This window comes from Lonchura striata, chromosome 29 (genome assembly GCF_046129695.1).
Source record: "Lonchura striata isolate bLonStr1 chromosome 29, bLonStr1.mat, whole genome shotgun sequence".
Classification (NCBI taxonomy): Eukaryota; Metazoa; Chordata; class Aves; order Passeriformes; family Estrildidae; genus Lonchura; species Lonchura striata.
Window position 1 is genome coordinate 1661995 of NC_134631.1, and position 16862 is coordinate 1678856.

Consider the following 16862-nt stretch of genomic DNA (forward strand, 5'->3'; position numbering starts at 1 on the left):
AATGAAGGAAAGGAAGTGTTGTCTGTTCACCCTGGCTGGATGTCAGGCACCCACCAAAGCTGCTCTCTCCTCTCCAGAGATGGACAGAAGATAGAAAACAGAATGAAGGCTTCACGGGTTGAGCTAAGGACTGGAACAGATCACTCAGCAAATGCCATCATGGCAAAGCAGGTTTGAAATTAGAGAAATTAATGGAATTTATTACTATCAAAATCAGAGCAGAATAGTGAGAAGTAAAATAAAGCTTTAAAAACACCTTCTGCCCATCCCTCCCTCCTTCCCAGCTCTACCTCCTCCCACAGTGGGTGCAGGGAGACAGGGAATGGGGGCTCTGGTCAGTTCATCCCCTGTTGTTTCTCCTGCTGCTTGGGGAGAGGAGTCGTTCCCCTGCTGCACCATTGGGTCCCTCCTGGAGACACTTCTCCATGAACTTCTCCACGGTGAGTTCATCCCACGGACAGCAGTTCTCCACAAGCTGCTGCAGCGTGGCTCGCTCCTCCATGGGCTCACAAGTCCTGGCAGGGCCCTGCTCCAGCGTGGGCTCCTCTCCAGGGGTTTGCAGGTCCCTGCCAGGTCCCTGCTCCAGCACAGGTTTCTCATGGGGTCGCAGCCTCTGCTCAGGCATCCCCCTGCTCCAGTGTGGGCTCCTCTCCAGGGGTTTGCAGGTCCCTGCCAGGTCCCTGCTCCAGCACAGGTTTCTCACGGGGTCGCAGCCTCTGCTCAGGCATCCCCCTGCTCCAGCACGGGCTCCTCCAGGCGCTGCAGGGGCATCTCTGCCCTCCGTGCCCTCCATGGGCTGCAGGGCCCAGCTGCCTCCCCAGGGACTGACCAGGGAATCTCAGGGCAATCAGCTCCAGCAGCTGGAGCAGCTCCTGCCCCTCCTGCCCTGCCCTGCCCTGGGGGTGTGCAGAGCTGTTCCTCTCACATGTCCTCACCCTGCTCCTCCCTGCTGATAGTCACAACTCCAGGATCACCCATTTCCTTAAATCTCTTATCCCAAAGGCGTTACCACCATTTCTAACAGGGCCAGCCTTGGCCAGCAACCAGTCTGTCCTGAAGCCGGCTGGAATTGACTCTGTGGGACATGGAGGAGCAGCTGCTCTCACAGAAGCTGCTCCTAGAGCCCCTCCCTTACCAAAACCTGGCCATGCAAACATGGTATAAGTATGGTAAGGTTTTTATTACCACTATTAACTCTTATAATTTCTATTACCTCTATTTTTGCTATTAATGGTACAGTTGTTATTATTATTACTAGTATTTTTAGTCTTTTGGACTCTATTAATAGTGGCTAGATTAGAACTGGAAGCAAAGGTACTTCATTGCAAGTAGCGGTTAGAGTTTTGTCAGCCTCTTGCCCTGCCCTGTTCTGTGTCATTGCTGTGTCTGTGTGTGAAGCTGCTGCTGCCAGGCCTCTCTATTTCCCTGGTTTGGGAAATTCCATGGCATTGCTCACATGGCAGAAAGAGAAGGCTCATTACATTCAAACGAATGTCCTTAGCTCTTCGAGTCCCTTTGTTGGAAGCTTGTTTTCTAACATTGTCGACTTTCTCAGCTTCTGTTAATATTTGTGATTTCATGACAAAATGTTCTTGGGTGTGATTGTGCAAGATTCTCTAATCAGCTTTCAGTTTGCTCTTGGGTTTCTTACCGGTGTGTCCGAGCTGAAGGCAGCATTTTGGGTGGGAGGCTTCAGTGGGAGCTGGGATTGCCTCAGCAGCAGCTGGTTTTGCAATGTGAGCAGCGCTGACAGAGATTCCGTGCGCTGAATATTCCGCCTGGTTGGAGCCGCAGTGCCCGGCTGGAGGGAGCCGCGCCGGGCGCTGCGGGTTGTGCCGGGCCGGGCAGCGGCCGCAGCCCCGGCAGGGCCCGGCCGTGGACACGGAGCCTTTGCTGGGCAGGGCTCGGCCCTGCGGCGCCGGGCGGGCGGTGCCGCTCCCGCCGGGAGCCTGCGGGAGCCGGGACAGCGAGAGAGCCCGGGCCGAGCATCAGCCCCGGGGCACGGCCCGGGAGGGGGCACAGCCCGGGGGTCCCGCAGAGCCTCCCTGCTCCAGAGCCGCGCCTGCCGCAGCGGGGCAGCTGCGGCACCTGCGGGGCACGGAGGAGCCGCAGGCGGCGTTCCGAGCGCTCCTTCGGGGCAGGATTTTGTCCCGCTGCGGGGAATTCCCGCGGGCCGGGCGGGCCGGGGCCGCTGCCGAGCGCCGCCGCCTTTCCCGGGAGCCGCCGGGCAGAGCTCTCTGCTCGGGGCTGGGAAAAACACCTTCACTCCCCTGGGAACATTTAAAAAGTTTAATACAGGACAAGAGGAGACAAGGCCATAGAGCAAAGGTTCTTACGGCCGGGTGCATCTCGGCACTGAGCCAAGAGCACACGGTTATCTCCGGAGATACCCCTTGAATACCTTTTCCCTTACACCAGCCGGTTGCATATTCATAGTCCCTTATGCATAGTAAATTTTTCCCAAGCTAGTTTACCTATTCCAAGAACTGTTCAGCATGGCTCCTCCTGGGTTCCACCTTTTTAGGGCATGTGTATTCCTTGGTTGTGATTTTGGTCCTTTTTTATCATCATCTTCAATTTTGGCCCCGACCCACACTGCCTTCAGACGGTGAGTGCTGATGGTTGGCAGATCTGTACAGATGTCCTCATCCTGTGCTCACTGGATGTTATCCCATCCAAGCAGGAATTTTAACACAAGCATGCTTCTATCAGCTATGGCACTAGTATGTCTGAGCTTAATCAATGAACAACAGAAATAAAAACTATATAACAAAGTTATTGTAACACCACACATATAAAATCCAATGGAATATTTGCAAAAAGCCAATATTATAATATGTATCTATGACAGGGCCAAGGGCCGGGTGCCCGCTCGGTGGCCCCGGGACAGCAGAATTTTGGGGTCCCGGTGCTGGCTGCCGGCAGAGCCCCGGCGCTGGGCCGGGGATGCGTGGGACCCTCCCGCGGTGGGGTTGGGCTGCCCGGGGCAGGCGCTGCATCGTCAGCCCGGAGCCACCGGGGATCGCCCGGTACCGGCGGGGCGGGGCTGGGAGCGGAGAAGGGCGGCACCGGAGCTGGGGGACCCTCTGCAGCCTGCGGGGTCGGACATACCGATAAGGGGGTCCCCGGGAGCCTGGAACGTTGTGAAAAACGCTAATCACTTGGGTTTTAAAAGTTTAAACGTTTAATAATAATAAAATTGTTATAAAAATAGTAACACAATTAGACTAATCAAATTTAGAGTTAGGACAATTACAAAACAATAAAAAGCAAAAAATTATAGACGTCCAGATGCTCTCGGACTCTAGGTCATGAAAAGCATGCCTTGTGAATAAAGGAATAACCTTAAAAGCAATAGCCTATTGCATATTCATATATCTCATACATGATGCATAAATTCCTTGCAAATTAGGAACTTTTCTGGATTTTGTCAACTTCTTCTCCTTAATCCTGGTGGTTCCATAAAGACAGAGAAAAGGTGGAAGAATGTTTGTCTTTTCCGACAAGGAGGTTATAACTTGCGCCCCAAGTCACTGTCATCTCTGTGTGAAGAGTTTCTTGATTATCTCATCTCTTGCTTGAGCTAGTAAAAAAAATACTACATGCAGAGTTTCCATTTTAATATTATGTTGTTACTAAAACTCTATTTAACACACTACTTAAGAGAATTAATACAGCATAACTTTCTAACATTACACATATAATATCCATTGTAACATTTGCAAAAAGCCAATCATAAAATATGCATTCTTCACAGAAAGTGTTGAAATGGTAAAACCAGTCAAAACCCCTTAGGAATTGGAAGGAAAACCAGAGGCAGTGGCAGCTAACACCTCAGAAACCCGTGGCTTTTGCTCCTCTCTTCGACCTGAGAGCTTCCTGGGCAGGGGCGACTCTTCCAATTGCACCAGCGTGGCCATGGCTGGGAAGGGCAGCGAGCAGATGGGTTGAGCTTCTCCTGCCAGCCCCTGAAGTGCCAGCTGTCATTTGTGTGCGCTGAGGATTCCCTTCAGGCTCGGAGCTGGCGCAGCTGCTCCTGGGCGCTGCTCGTCCGCGGGCGCAGCGGTGCTGCAGCCGCTGTCCCGCACACAGGGAGGGCTCTGGAGCCTCCCAGGGCACCAAGGAGCGGAGCAGGGAACGTGCCGGGATCTGCTGCAGGACCCTGGGGCTGTGGGGGATCCTTTGGTCTCTTGGATGGGGCAGGGAGGGGGCAAATGGAATCAAGGTGAGACAGGATCAGGCAGCCCCACGCCAGGCAGCGTTTTCTCCTCTGAGAGCTCCTCTGAGCTGAGCGAGCTGGTGAATCCTGCGGAGCAAATGAGACCCGGGAGCGAGGGAAAGGCTGGCTGGGAAGGAGTCAGATAAACCCAGTGTGTATTTCCCTTCCCAAGGGGCTCCGGGGGAGACAAAGGAGACAAGAAGGATTCCCCATCTCATGACATTCCCTTTTTTCCTTCAGTAGCCCTATTGCAGTCACTGCATACAAGAGTTTACTTGATCCCTTTGATGCCAGGGAGCACCCAGAACTTGAACCTCGCTGGATCCAGCCTTGTCTGCCTATCACAGAGCAGAGGGAAAAGATAAAGAACCTGGGTGGGGGTTGAGCCAAAATGGCATTTTGCCACTTCTGATCTGCTCTCAGCTTTTGCAGCAGGGCAACAACCCCATCTCTGCAAACCACTCCCTTTTGCAAGGCACACGTGGACCTTGCTGGCAGCTCAGGGCTCCTGAAGGGGCTGCTGCAGTTGGCAACTGGAGCTGTTGTTGAACTTTTCACATTGCTAAACCCTCCCTGCCAAATGCCATCAACTACCTGAGGAAGGACACAAAAATATTACCCTAGAGAAAGTGGGGCCAAAAGCTTGGAAAAGGATGAAAGAAATGTTCTGATGATGATAATGACAAAAAAAACACAATTTATTTTTGACAGCAAATGAGTACCCACAGCCCTCCAGCCCTCCCAGACTGGCAGCCGAGTGGGGCCGTTTCCATGGCGTGAGGAGCTGGCAGCCTGCAGAGAGAAACCAGAGAGCCACGGTCAGTCACAGAAGGCTCCTGTGCCTCTGTCCCACCACGGCCTGTGCCTGGGCCAGGCTGCTGCCTGTGCTCAGAGCCCAAACCTCCTGACCCATTCTCTGTTTTTAGCGAAGGGCAGAGTGGTAAGCCACATTCCAGCTCCTCTGCTGAAGCACAGCCCAGCAGCCTCCTCAGAAGCTGCAAGAGGGGATGCCCATGTGCCCGGTTTCCTGGCTCCCCGGCAGACCAGGGGTTAAAGGTTGGGTGTCACCTGAATTGTCCCCGGAAAGAGCCCATCTCTGCACGGAGCCATGTGTTTTCATTTGTAAATTAGGTTTTTCTTTCCCTGCCAACTGTGGTTTCTCCAGCCCCGGCTGCAGGGGCCCATATGCTCCCATTTCTTTCTTGAGTTCCCTCACATCTCCTGAGTTGAGAGGTACCTCCACATAACCTATTCCCAGAATTTGGGTTGGTTGTCCCTGCTGACCAACACTTGGGTTAGGGATCATTCCCAAAGCTACTTCCCTTCATGGATATAGAGCTTGCCCTTCCCTTTCTCTTTCCCCCCTTGTTAGACTGTGAGTAACACAGCGATTTTCCTCAGGGACCGGCTCTGGGATTTCTACCTCTTGGTTCTCAAAATCTCCCCCTTGATCTAAATCGGGGTAGACTGCGGGTGGTGCTGGTGGGGGTGGAGGAGGAGGAGGTATGTATGGTAGAGGGGGTGCAGTTGGAACTTCCTCAGATTTTTATTTTTCTTTTTCCCTCCCTGGGTGCTTCAGGCAAAAAGTTTTGCTCTTGTTTCCCCCACTATCCAGAGAGCAGCATACTTGCTCTCTTCCTTATCAAAAGGTTCTCTAGAGTTTACATAAATGTTTAATGCCTGGCAAATCCAGTCCTTGAAGTTTCCAAACACTGGCCAAAATAAATTATCACTACAGATTTGTTTTCCTCCCCATACTTTTATACAATAATGTATCATTTTTGCCCTATCCTTCCCTTTCCTTGAAGGATATTCATCCCAAGATTTTATCATTAGACCTAACGGACTGTCAGGGGGGATCTGGGGAAGCGTTACCGGGGTCCCCGTCCCCATGGAAGCAGAGGGCTTGCTTTTCCTCTGTCCCATCTTCCAGGACACCTTCAGGCACACACACACTCGCGGCCCCTGTTGGTGCCCAGCCCCTCGCGGGCTCTGCAAACCGCACTACTCAGAGCTCTGCCCGTGCCTCGTCCTACAAGGACGTCTCACGCGTTATGTCCTGGGATCCCAGCCCAACCCAGCGGATCCCCACTTTTATACTCACGCTGTCCTGCGTCTTCGCCCGGCTTCGTGCACAAAGATTACGGGGTTACCGGTATCCCTTGTGCTCAATACCGAATTTGGGTTCGTCGGTAAGGGTCTGGGAAGGAAAAGCCTGCACCAGAGCCGCTGCAGAGGCAGCGGGGCGCCTCCCTGATTAGGAATTCCCACCCGTTCACCCTTATCCGAGTCACGGCACCAAATTTGTTATGGACAAATTCAACTGGGGAGGCTAATTATAGATAAATCAATTAACAAGAATTTATTAAGCAAACGGTATTAAGCAAAAGAACAGCGCAGGGTGGCCAGGGAGCCTCTGCTCTGCCACGGAGCACCTTCCCCCTTTGACCTTTTTGTTTTTATAGTCCCATTTTCTTTCGGGTTGATGTATTTTCTCTCGATGCACTCTGCACTGGTTCAATTGGTTGCTGGGGGGTCTTTTGTTCCGCCCTTGGTGGTCATAGGAATGAAGGCTCCTCATCTTCCTTGCAGATTGTCCTTGGCCTAAAAGTCAACTTGTATATAACTAGTTACACAGCCTTCTATGCTAATTGCATTACCTACTCAGTTCAAATTCCTATCTCCTTTAACACTCATTTTGATGAACAAAGACCATTTTATTTATTACACCCACTCTCTCCCAGTGCCCCCCAGCGTGTCCATCTCTCTGCTGCCCTCGAGCTCCCAGCCCGGCCCTGGCCACCTGCTCCCATCCAGCTGAGGTGGTTCCAGGGCCAGCAGGAGCTCTCTGTGGTGGCCACCGACATGGTCCCCAATGGGGACTGGACCCACCAGCTCCTGGTGCTGCTGGAAACCCCAACGTGGGCCGGGCTCACCTCCACCTGCCAGGTGGAGCATGTCAGCCTGGAGCACCCCCTGAGTTGGAACTGGGGTACAGGGGAGGAATTGGGGGTGCTGGGAGAGCCACTGGGATGTGCTGGGAGCAACTGGGAGGGAATTGGAGAGAGCCTGGTTTCAACTGGGAGAGGAGGTTGTGGGTTTGGAAGGGCTAAGTAGGGGTTTGGAGAATACTGGGAAGGGTGGGATGAGGTTCTGGGGGTCCTGGTGGGCACTGGGAGCAAGTTTGGGGGTGCTAGGTTTAAGTGGGAGGGAATAGAGTGAGCCTGAAGGAGCTGGATGGAGATTGGGGATGGAAAAGCAGAGATTGGGATGAGGTCGGTTGTGCTGAGAAGAGACTGGGAGGGCTCTGGGTGAGTCCTGGTGGGGCTGGGAAGGGACTGGGAGAGACTTTGGGGGTCCTGGGGCAGTGGGGGCAACTGGAAGGAGGCTGTGGAATCCTGAGAGGGACAGGAGGGGCTTTGGTGGGTCCTGGGGAGATGAGGAAGGGATCAAGAGGGAGGTTTCAGGGGATCCTGAGTGGGTTGGGAGCGACCAGGAGGGTGCTTGGGAAGGCTTGGGTGTCTGTGAGAGTTTTTGAGAGATCCTGACCCCTGCGGACCCCCCAGAGATGCTGCTGGATGCTGCCGCACCAAGATGCTGACAGGAACTGGAGACTCCCGAGTTGGGCTTTGTCTTCCTGGCACTGGGGATGGAGTTCTACCTGCACAAGAAAGGGGGGTCCCGGGGGTCGTGTCCCCCCTTCGCCAGAGTGTGAATGCTCCCCCGGGGCCCCCAGCCCGGTGTCACCCCCTTTTTTCTGCCCACAGAGATCCTGAGCCGCCGGCAGCCGAAGCCGCTCCCCGTGGCCTCGGGCCCGGCCGGGACCCCTGCTCCACCCCCACGCTGATTTTGGGGGGGTTAAGTGTCCCCCCAGCCCTGCTGTCACTCTGCCCCTGCGAGAGATGGGGACATATGAGTTTAGACCACAGCCAATTTTATTGAGTGTACCAGGTGTTTATACAGGGATTTACTTGTATGGTGCTTATAGAGGGCTCTGTTTTTGGTAACAATTTCTCATTGTTTACACATTCTTCATGACATCACATCACCTGGTAACATTGAGCTCTTCCCTCACTCTCTTCCCTCACTTCCAAGCTCTTCCCTCACTCGGGGCACTCACAGGGCTTCCCTTAGTGGTGCCTCCGTGTTGGTCTGTGGTCAAGTGAGAGCTGTGTGAGAAGCTCTTCTCACACTCGTAGGGCCTCTCCCCAGTGTGGATGCGCCGGTGCTTGGTGAGGCTGGAGTTGTGCTTGAAGCCCTTCCCGCAGTCGGAGCAGCGGTAGGGCCTCTCCTCTGTGTGAATCCGCTCATGTACAAGGAGATGGGAGCTGGTCTGAAACCTCTTCCCACACTGGGGACACTCATAGGGCCTCTTCCCAGTGTGGATGCGCTGGTGTCTTCTCAGGTGTGAGCTCCACCCAAAGCTCTTCCCACATTCCAAGCACTCATAGGGCCGTTCCCCAGTGTGGAGCACCTGGTGCCGGATCAGGTAAGCCCTGTCTGTGAAGCTCTTCCCACACTTCCCACACTTGTAGGGCCTCTCCCCGGTGTGGATACGCCGGTGCACGGTGAGGTGGGAGTTGTGCTTGAAGCCCTTCCCGCAGTCAGGGCAGCGGAAGCGCCTCACCTCTGTGTGACTCCGCTCATGTCTGAGGAGATGGGAGCTGGTCTGAAACCTCTTCCCACACTCCCCACACTCGTAGGGTCTCTCCCCAGTGTGGATCCTCTGGTGCTCGATCAGGTGGTAGCTGGAGCTGAAACCCTTCCCACATTCCAAGCACTTGTGGGGCTTCTCCCTGCCATGAGGCTTCTCCACCAGCTCCGAGCTCTGCCTGGATCTCCGCCCGCCTTCCTGGCTCAGGGGGGCTCTTTCCTCCCTGCAGCTCCCTGGGCTGGGTTTGCAGCTCCTCCTCCTGCAGCATCTCCGGGGCTTTTCCTCCTCCTCCATCCAGCCACGCCCTGGCAATGACAAATCCTGGTTTGAGGGAAAAACAAGAGGAGAGCACCTTGGACTGGAGGTTCCTCCTTGCCCAAGTTCATCCCTGGAAGTCATTGGGAATTTGTACCTGTAAGAACCTCCAAAACACCAAGATTCAGCCCAAAAGTCCCACAAACTTCAAGACACAAATCAAAAACTCCCCAAACATCACAAGTCAGCAAAAACCTCCTCCAAAAGATAAAGATTCAGCTCCCATATAAAACCAAAGCACCAACATTTAGCCCAAGAAAGCTCAGCAACACCAAGATTCACCCCATGAAAATTGTGCATCCCCCTCCACAGTCACCTGCTCCATGTGGGGGGAGCAGCGCTCCTGGAGCTGGGGGGAGGCTGCAGACACAGGGAGGGGTGGAACCTTCTGCTGCTTCCTCTTTCTGCTCCTCCTCCTCCTGTGTCTCTCCTCTTCCACAGATTCCTCTTCCTCCTGCTATTCCTCCTTCTCCTGCACAATCCCACCTTCTCCTGCCATGTCCATCGTTTGACCATTCTGTTCCTCAAGCCTGCTTCTCCTTCCCTTCTCCTCCTGCCCCCAGGCCCAGCACCCACTGCCGGCTCCCTCTTCCCCCCACACCCACAGCATCCCAGCGCAGGGGCAGGGATGGAGCTGGGGCAGGTCGGGCTGGGGCAGCGCTGGGCTCTCGGCCGCTCCCGCCCGCACTCGGTCCCCACTGCAGCCGCTCCCGCCAGGACAGCGCGGGGGGGCCCGGCCTTGGTGCTGCCCCACTCCCACCTCCCCAAATTCCCCTCGCGGGGCCATGGGGCCGAGGGGGGGGCGCAGGTGGGTCCAGGTGGGGAATGCTGAGATAACTTTAAGAGTGAGTCCCCAAGAAGAAGAATTGGAGTTTGTGGTAGACACAGGGGCAGAATGAACCTTTCTGTTAAATATTCCAAAAGGTTATAGTGTAAGCAAAGATACTCTAAAAGTAACAGGAGCAAAAGGAGAGAGTTTCACAGTACCCGTTATTAAAAATGTGGCAATAGAGGGAGAAACTAGATTTTGGATGAGGGATGTTTTCTTGGTCCGAGGGGCAGGTAGCAATTTACTGGGACAAGATTTACAAGTGAAATTAGGAATAGGGGTTGTTCCAGAAGATGGGAAGATGACAGCTAGACTTTTAAAACTAGGCCAGGAGGATGGAAGAAGAATTAACAAGGAAGTTTGGGCTGGGGAGGGAAATAGGGGAAGATTAAATATTGACCCCATAAAGATTACAACTGAGGAAAAAAAAATTGTCCCATACGTGTACGGCAGTATCCTGTATCTTTAGAAGGACGGGAATGTTTAAAGCCAGTAATAGAAGGACTAATAAAGGATGGGACATTAGAACCTTGTATGTCTCCCCATAATACCCCAATACTCCCAGTAAAGAAGCCTGATGGGAGCTATAGACTGGTACAAGCCTTAAGGGAGGTTAACAAAAGAACTCAGACCCGCTATCCAGTGGTACCAAATCCTTATACTCTTTTCAGTAAAGTTCCTCCCCAGCATCAGTGATTTAGTGTAGTGGAGCTTAAAGATGCCTTTTGGGCTTGCCAATTAGCCAAGGAGAGCAAGTAATCTTTGCTTTTGAATGGAAGGACCCACTAACTGGGAGAAAACAGCAATTAAGATGGACAAAACTAACACAGGGCTTTACAGAATCCCCAAACTTATTTGGACAAGCTTTAGAAACAATACTACAAACTTTCTCCACTCCCCCTGGAATGCAAGTTATCTAATGCATAGATGACCTTTCACTTTCTGGGGAAGCTGAAGCTGAAGTTAGAGAGGCTACTATAAAGCTTTTGAATTTTCTTGGGGAAAAAGGATTAAAGGTATCAAAAGGGAAGCTGCAATTTGTAGAATCAGAGGTAAAATATCTTGGACACTTGATTAGGAAGGGTAGTTGAAAGCTCAACCCAGAATGAAACACAGGGATTCTATCCCTTCCCCCTCCCCCTTCAAAGGGGGAAATCAGAAAGCTACTCAGATTATTGGGATATTATAGATTGTGGATTGAAGGATATACACAGGCAGTAAAATTTTTGAATAAAAAAATTGACAGAGGGAGATGATATAAAATGGACCAAAAAGGATAATGAAAAACTAAGAAAAAAGAAGTTAAAACTAGCCCCAATATCAACTTTAAGCATACCTGCACTAGCAAAACCCTTTCATCTGTATGTAAATGAAGAAAAGGGGGTAGCTCATAGGGTTTTGTTTCAAGAGTGGGGAGGAGTAAAGAGACCCGTGGCTTATTTATCAAAGATGTGGGATCCAGTAAATCAAGGCTGGCCAGTGTGTATTCAAGCTATAGCAGCTACTGCAATCCTGGTAGAGGAAAGTAATAAACTGACTTTTGGAGGTAAATTAATTTTGTGCTAAATTTCTTCCAATTTGCATTGTGATTTTTATCTTGAAAGACATAACTTACTGTACTCTAGGATGGAAAAAACTAGTTTACAGCTGCGACATAGCAAAACCTGCTATTATTTTGAGTCAGTGCAGGCTGTTCAATCAAGTGTTCTCAGTGTGTAAAGTTAAACTAAAGGTAACACCAGCTGCTTGGTAGGTCAATGAGAAACATTTTTCCTTCCAACCAGTCCTTTTTCAAGTACCCAAATGTATTTTGCTTTCTTAGTTTTTTTGTTTTGTTTGTTTGCTAGTTTTTCTGGAAGTGCTAACTATTTGCAGTGTATCTAGAACAGCAATTAAAAATGTGCATAAAAAACACTTGTAAAAAACATAGGGCTCATTTTTTCCCACAATGGGAGGTGGCTACATATAGAAAAGGGAACCTACAAAGCTAGATGAAGAAAAATTTCAGTATCTTCTAATGTAAACTGTTAATTTTTTACTTTCAGCATCACAGTGGGTGTGTGACACACACATATGAAAAAGATGGTGAGGGAGATCTCTGTTTACTACAGTTTCCTATTTCTTGAATGAGTTAGAGAGCTATGAAGCAATTGTGATTCCTTGTGTGGATTACCCAGGCCTGCAGGGAGGGCTTGGCCATGATTCCCTCTGTGCTGCAGGCAGCCCTGCAGCGTGGCAGCAGTGGCTTGCCTCTGGTGAGTTTGCAGGCAGGGTGCTCCAGCACTGCAGTGCTCAGGGGCAGTTTCCTACTTTGACATCAAAGCTTAAATTCAGGAGTGCCTCTTCCCATCCAGTTATTGTTTGTACCGTAGAAACCTCTTCAGAGAGTGTTTCCTGGCAGTCAAAAAGAGAGTATTGCAGAGATAAATTCCTTACTTGCTGTCTCCCCCACTGTATCCACATTTTGTCTATTCCCTCTTCAAATTATAGATTGGTAAAACTCATGCTCTGTGTCCTCAGATGCCCTTCCCAAATCAAACCTTGGCTTCTTTGCAAATCATATTGCATGAACAAGGATTGCCTTAAATTTTTTAGTGCAGACAAGGTCACTTTGGAAGTAAGTTGTGGTTTACCTTGTTCCTACAACCCTTCCAAGCTTGTGAATGGAAAATTGTGACAGCAAAATAAGTCTTTAGTTTTAGCACTGTCAGCTGTGGGTAGCTGGTAGCCCTTGCTGGAGGGTGCCGTGAATTACAGGCCTGCAGAATACATTAAACAAAAGTAATTAAATTTGTAAGGAAGTTGGAAAAGGAGGGAGAGGTGATTGGCAGACTCACCTCTCCAGGATGTAGAACTAATGTTAGAAAGTGGACTGATATTGGAATGTGGATATTGAAATGTGAAGAGAGAAAAAGAGAGTGAAGGAGAAAGAGAGAGAGAGAGAGGGAGGGAGAGCGAAATACACCCCAAAGTCCCCATACCGTAGATATTTGTAAGTTCTCCCCCATTCCTGCTAGACAGAGTGAGAACAAGGGGAGGGGAGTGATGAAGGACAGAGTCAAAACCAAAGCTGTGAAAAACAGGGAGAGCTGGACCACCAATAGAGATAAGATCAAAGAGAGATAGCTGACTCTCACAAAGTGGTTTATTTTTTTAAACAAGACTTCTTTTTTTTCCTTCTGATTTTTGTTATTAAGAAAAGGAGGCTTTTGTTCTGAAGAATGGGTCTGTAAGACTAAAACAGTTAGATGTTCAGTAAAAAGCAAAAACCCAAGAGATGTGATACATCTTGTGTTAAATTTGGGCTAGTCTTTTTTTATTTAACTAATTATAGCTCACAGGAAGAAGAATTGGCCTCTGCAGCAATTAGCAGAGCTGGATACAAGAAGAAGAAGCAGCTATAGAAAAAGTTTTTAGTTAAACCCAGAAAGTTTTGAAGAAAACTAATGGTAAAAGTTAATGCAGAATTGTTTTTCTTTTAACACTGTGCGATTGAGAAGTCCTTTCCAGGTACTACTAAAGCAGCAATCCCAACCATGGAAAGAGGGTGAATTCATGCCAGCAAAATAAAAGAATTTGTGAAGAAACGTGAGGAATGGACTATCACATGTAAACCGGGTGATACCAAATTGACTTTCAACCAGGACTGGGTGGTAACGGTTAGGGAAGACCCACATGATCCAAGGCAGGTACAAAGAACAACACCTAACTGAGAAATAAGGCAAAGCTTGCATCACTGGTTCTAAGCCCTGCCTGAATAAGCCCTGAGACGCCTCCGACACCTCATTGGCAGAGGAACACTGCCACTTCAAACAGGAGGATCGGGAGTGTTTGAGTCAAAGAGTTCTTATAGTCTGGCCTTAGCCTGTGACTTGTACAGGCAAGAAGGGAAATTACCATTAATACTATGCTGTATACTTTATTTGATTCATCCCCACATTGGGCATGGCAGCTGGGTTATAAGTGAATGTTTAAATTATGAGAATAATTGGCATTGTGGTTCACAAAATCTATGTTCTCGTTGCAAGAAGTATTGAGTACTGAATCAATCCCCTATACAGAAAGACCTCAAAAATTGAAGTAAAAAATTGGTTTTGCAGATGGGAATTATCAGTGCCTGTCAACTGAGAGATACCTGAGGAATGGTGGAAAACCACAGTTAAAAGGTGTCAAAAACAACTTGCCTGGAAATGAGTAAAAAAGGAGTGACAAGGGAAACAGAGGGCAAGCCTGGGTTGAGCACTGTACTCACCAGTGAGAAGATCACACGTACCTGCTGTGGGCAGCAGCCCCACAGGCAGGGGAGGTGGGGGTATAAGCCAAGCCAGACCTCTGTCATTCCTGTTTCTGTCTCTCATTTGTTGTCTTTTCCCTTCTGAGATAGCAGCAAGATCGTGTCACAAATGCTACAGAAAGTGTTACATGGAAAGAAACCAAAGTTGCTTTTTGTTACACACCCCCATGTCAACAGCCACTGTTATAACCCATCCAAATTAAGTACCTGCAGGAAAAAGGGGGAAAATTATCACATTACAAAGAACTTAGGGAAAAGTAGTAATACTTGGGGCATGGAATGTCCAAAAGGAGAGAGATGGATTTGTTTTACATTTGATCTTAGAAATATAGTCCAAGATTCGGTAAAGAGACAATTAGTAAAAAAAAAGGTAAAACAAGCACAGCAGTCTAGCTCTGTATTAACACCAAATTATATCCTGAGTCATATTAAATGACTCCAAGCACTTATAGAGAAGATAACAAACAAAGCTGCTCAGGCATTGGAATAAATATTGAGTCTGCAAAGCCAAACATCACCTGCAGTGTATTAAAATAGGTTGGTTTTACGCTATTTATTGGCTAAAGAATGGGGTGTACAGATTGTTGAAAACAGATGGCAATAAGGATGTCATCCTGGAAAAAACAAAGGATATCAGAAAAAAATTATGACCCAGGTGAGATAAGTGGAAAATAATTTGTTCACTGTGATATACTCGCTTACCTTGGTTTGCATAAGAATGTACTGGTGTGTCTTTGAAATGCTTATTTGCTTACAAGGTGATAAGGAGGTTGAGATTAGAGTCCTGGGTGTGTGTGTATCTGGTCTGCTTGCTGCATCTCAAAAGAAGAGACTTAGAAGCTATCACAACGACCAGACTCAGACTACATCTGGAGAGTCACGCCTGCAAGGAGAAGGGGGGGATAAAAGGAAGGTTGGGACAGAACATTTTTGCGCGCCGTTGGTGGAGCAGGAGACTCCCGGGCCGCCCAGCGCAGTGCTTTGCCTGCCTTACTCGCTTGCTATTTTAAATAAAATTGCTTTATTGAATTAAGACACTTCAAATTGCCGTGTCACAATTTATAACACAGGTATCAGTCCAAAAATGGGAAAATAATGTTAAAAACTAGCAGGTGGGGTAATGTATTGAGAATGGGATGGTGGAAGAAATTAGGATTCTTCTTTTTATGTGTTACAAGTGTTTTGATATTTCTTCTTTGTTTAATCCCATGTTTTATTTGATTACCAACAGAGTCCAAAGAATGCAAGAGGACAGGAAATATTCTTTATAAATCATTTGGCTTGAGCAATAAGAGGAAGGATTGTGAAAAATGCATATTTATGATTGGCTTTTCACAAATGTTAAAATGAATATTATATGTGGAAGGTTAGAAAGTTATGCTGTATTAATTCCCTTACGTATTGTGTTAAGTGTAGTTTTAGGTTACAACATAATGTTAAAATAGAGATTATGTATGTGGGGGGAGTTTTCTTTTTAGGAATGAGATGCTCCCTTCGAAGAACACCTAAATCTTCCAAAGGAGAGGAATTTATGGCTTCTTATCAGAAGAAGATAATTTCTTCAGGCCTTGCTCAGACTTGAAGACTCCAGGGGATTAAAGGAAACAGTTGACATACAACAGAGTTTCTTGTTTAGAATAGCATGTATGCATAACAATGAAGGATGTATGAATATGCAACAAGTGTCTTGGTTTAAGGGTGATTCCTTTGTTCACAAGTCATGCTTTTCTTGACTTACTACCGTAATTCTTTGCTTTTTATTGTCTTGTAATTGTTCTAACTCTAAACCGTATTACTCTAACTGTATTATTATTTTTATAACCATTTTATTATTATTAAACTTTAAAAATTTTAAAAACCAAGTGATTGCCTTTTTTCACAATTTTCAAAACTAGATGAGATTTAAAGGTGACCCTTTAACTCATAAACAATAAATAGATTATTTGAAGGGGGAAAAAAAAGCAGCAGGTTGTGGGGGGGGCACAAGTGAGGCTGCTGAAGGCTGCTGTGGAAGAGAAGCTGCATTCCAGGCAACCAGGAGGAGCTTCAGAAATGCAAATTAACACCGCTGGGGCAAAGTGGGGACAATGTACCTGGCTCTTCTTGCCTGTGGCAGGAATTGGCTGATTCCCTCTGCCCCTCACCCCAAGCTCTGCCTGCTTGCACAGATGGAATCTGCACTGCTGAAGGCAGAGCCCATGCTGAGGATCTCTGACTCTGCAACAGAAATGGCTGAAGCTGCAAAGGGAAACAGCAAATGGAGAATGTTGGGAAAACTGCACTAAAATAAGGGGGGGATCATCCCTCTGCCCACTCCAAGATCTGCTGCCTCTGTCTGTGCTGTACAGGGTGTATCAGAGCAGTGGGCTTTTGCTATAACAAGTTCAGGGAAATCAGTTGGAATTCAAGTATATGATGAAGGAATAAGAAAAAAAATGGTCAATTGATGCAGCCCCAGTTTGAGGGAGCGCCCAAACATGGGGAAAAGATGAAGGGGCACCAGAACAAATCCTACAACACCATGGACCAGCCCCTGAGAACCAAAATGATT

General features: G+C 48.7%; 1 protein-coding gene across 1 annotated transcript; it reads right to left on the reverse strand.

The window, feature by feature from the left end:
- Positions 1–6555: 6555 nt before the first annotated feature.
- On the reverse strand, positions 6556–9268 carry LOC144247640 (uncharacterized). The gene has a single exon (XM_077788959.1). It carries the CDS (start codon positions 9165–9167, stop codon positions 8304–8306), a length of 864 nt encoding a protein of 287 aa, XP_077645085.1. The 5' UTR covers positions 9168–9268; the 3' UTR covers positions 6556–8303.
- Between the last annotated feature and the right edge of the window lie 7594 nt (positions 9269–16862).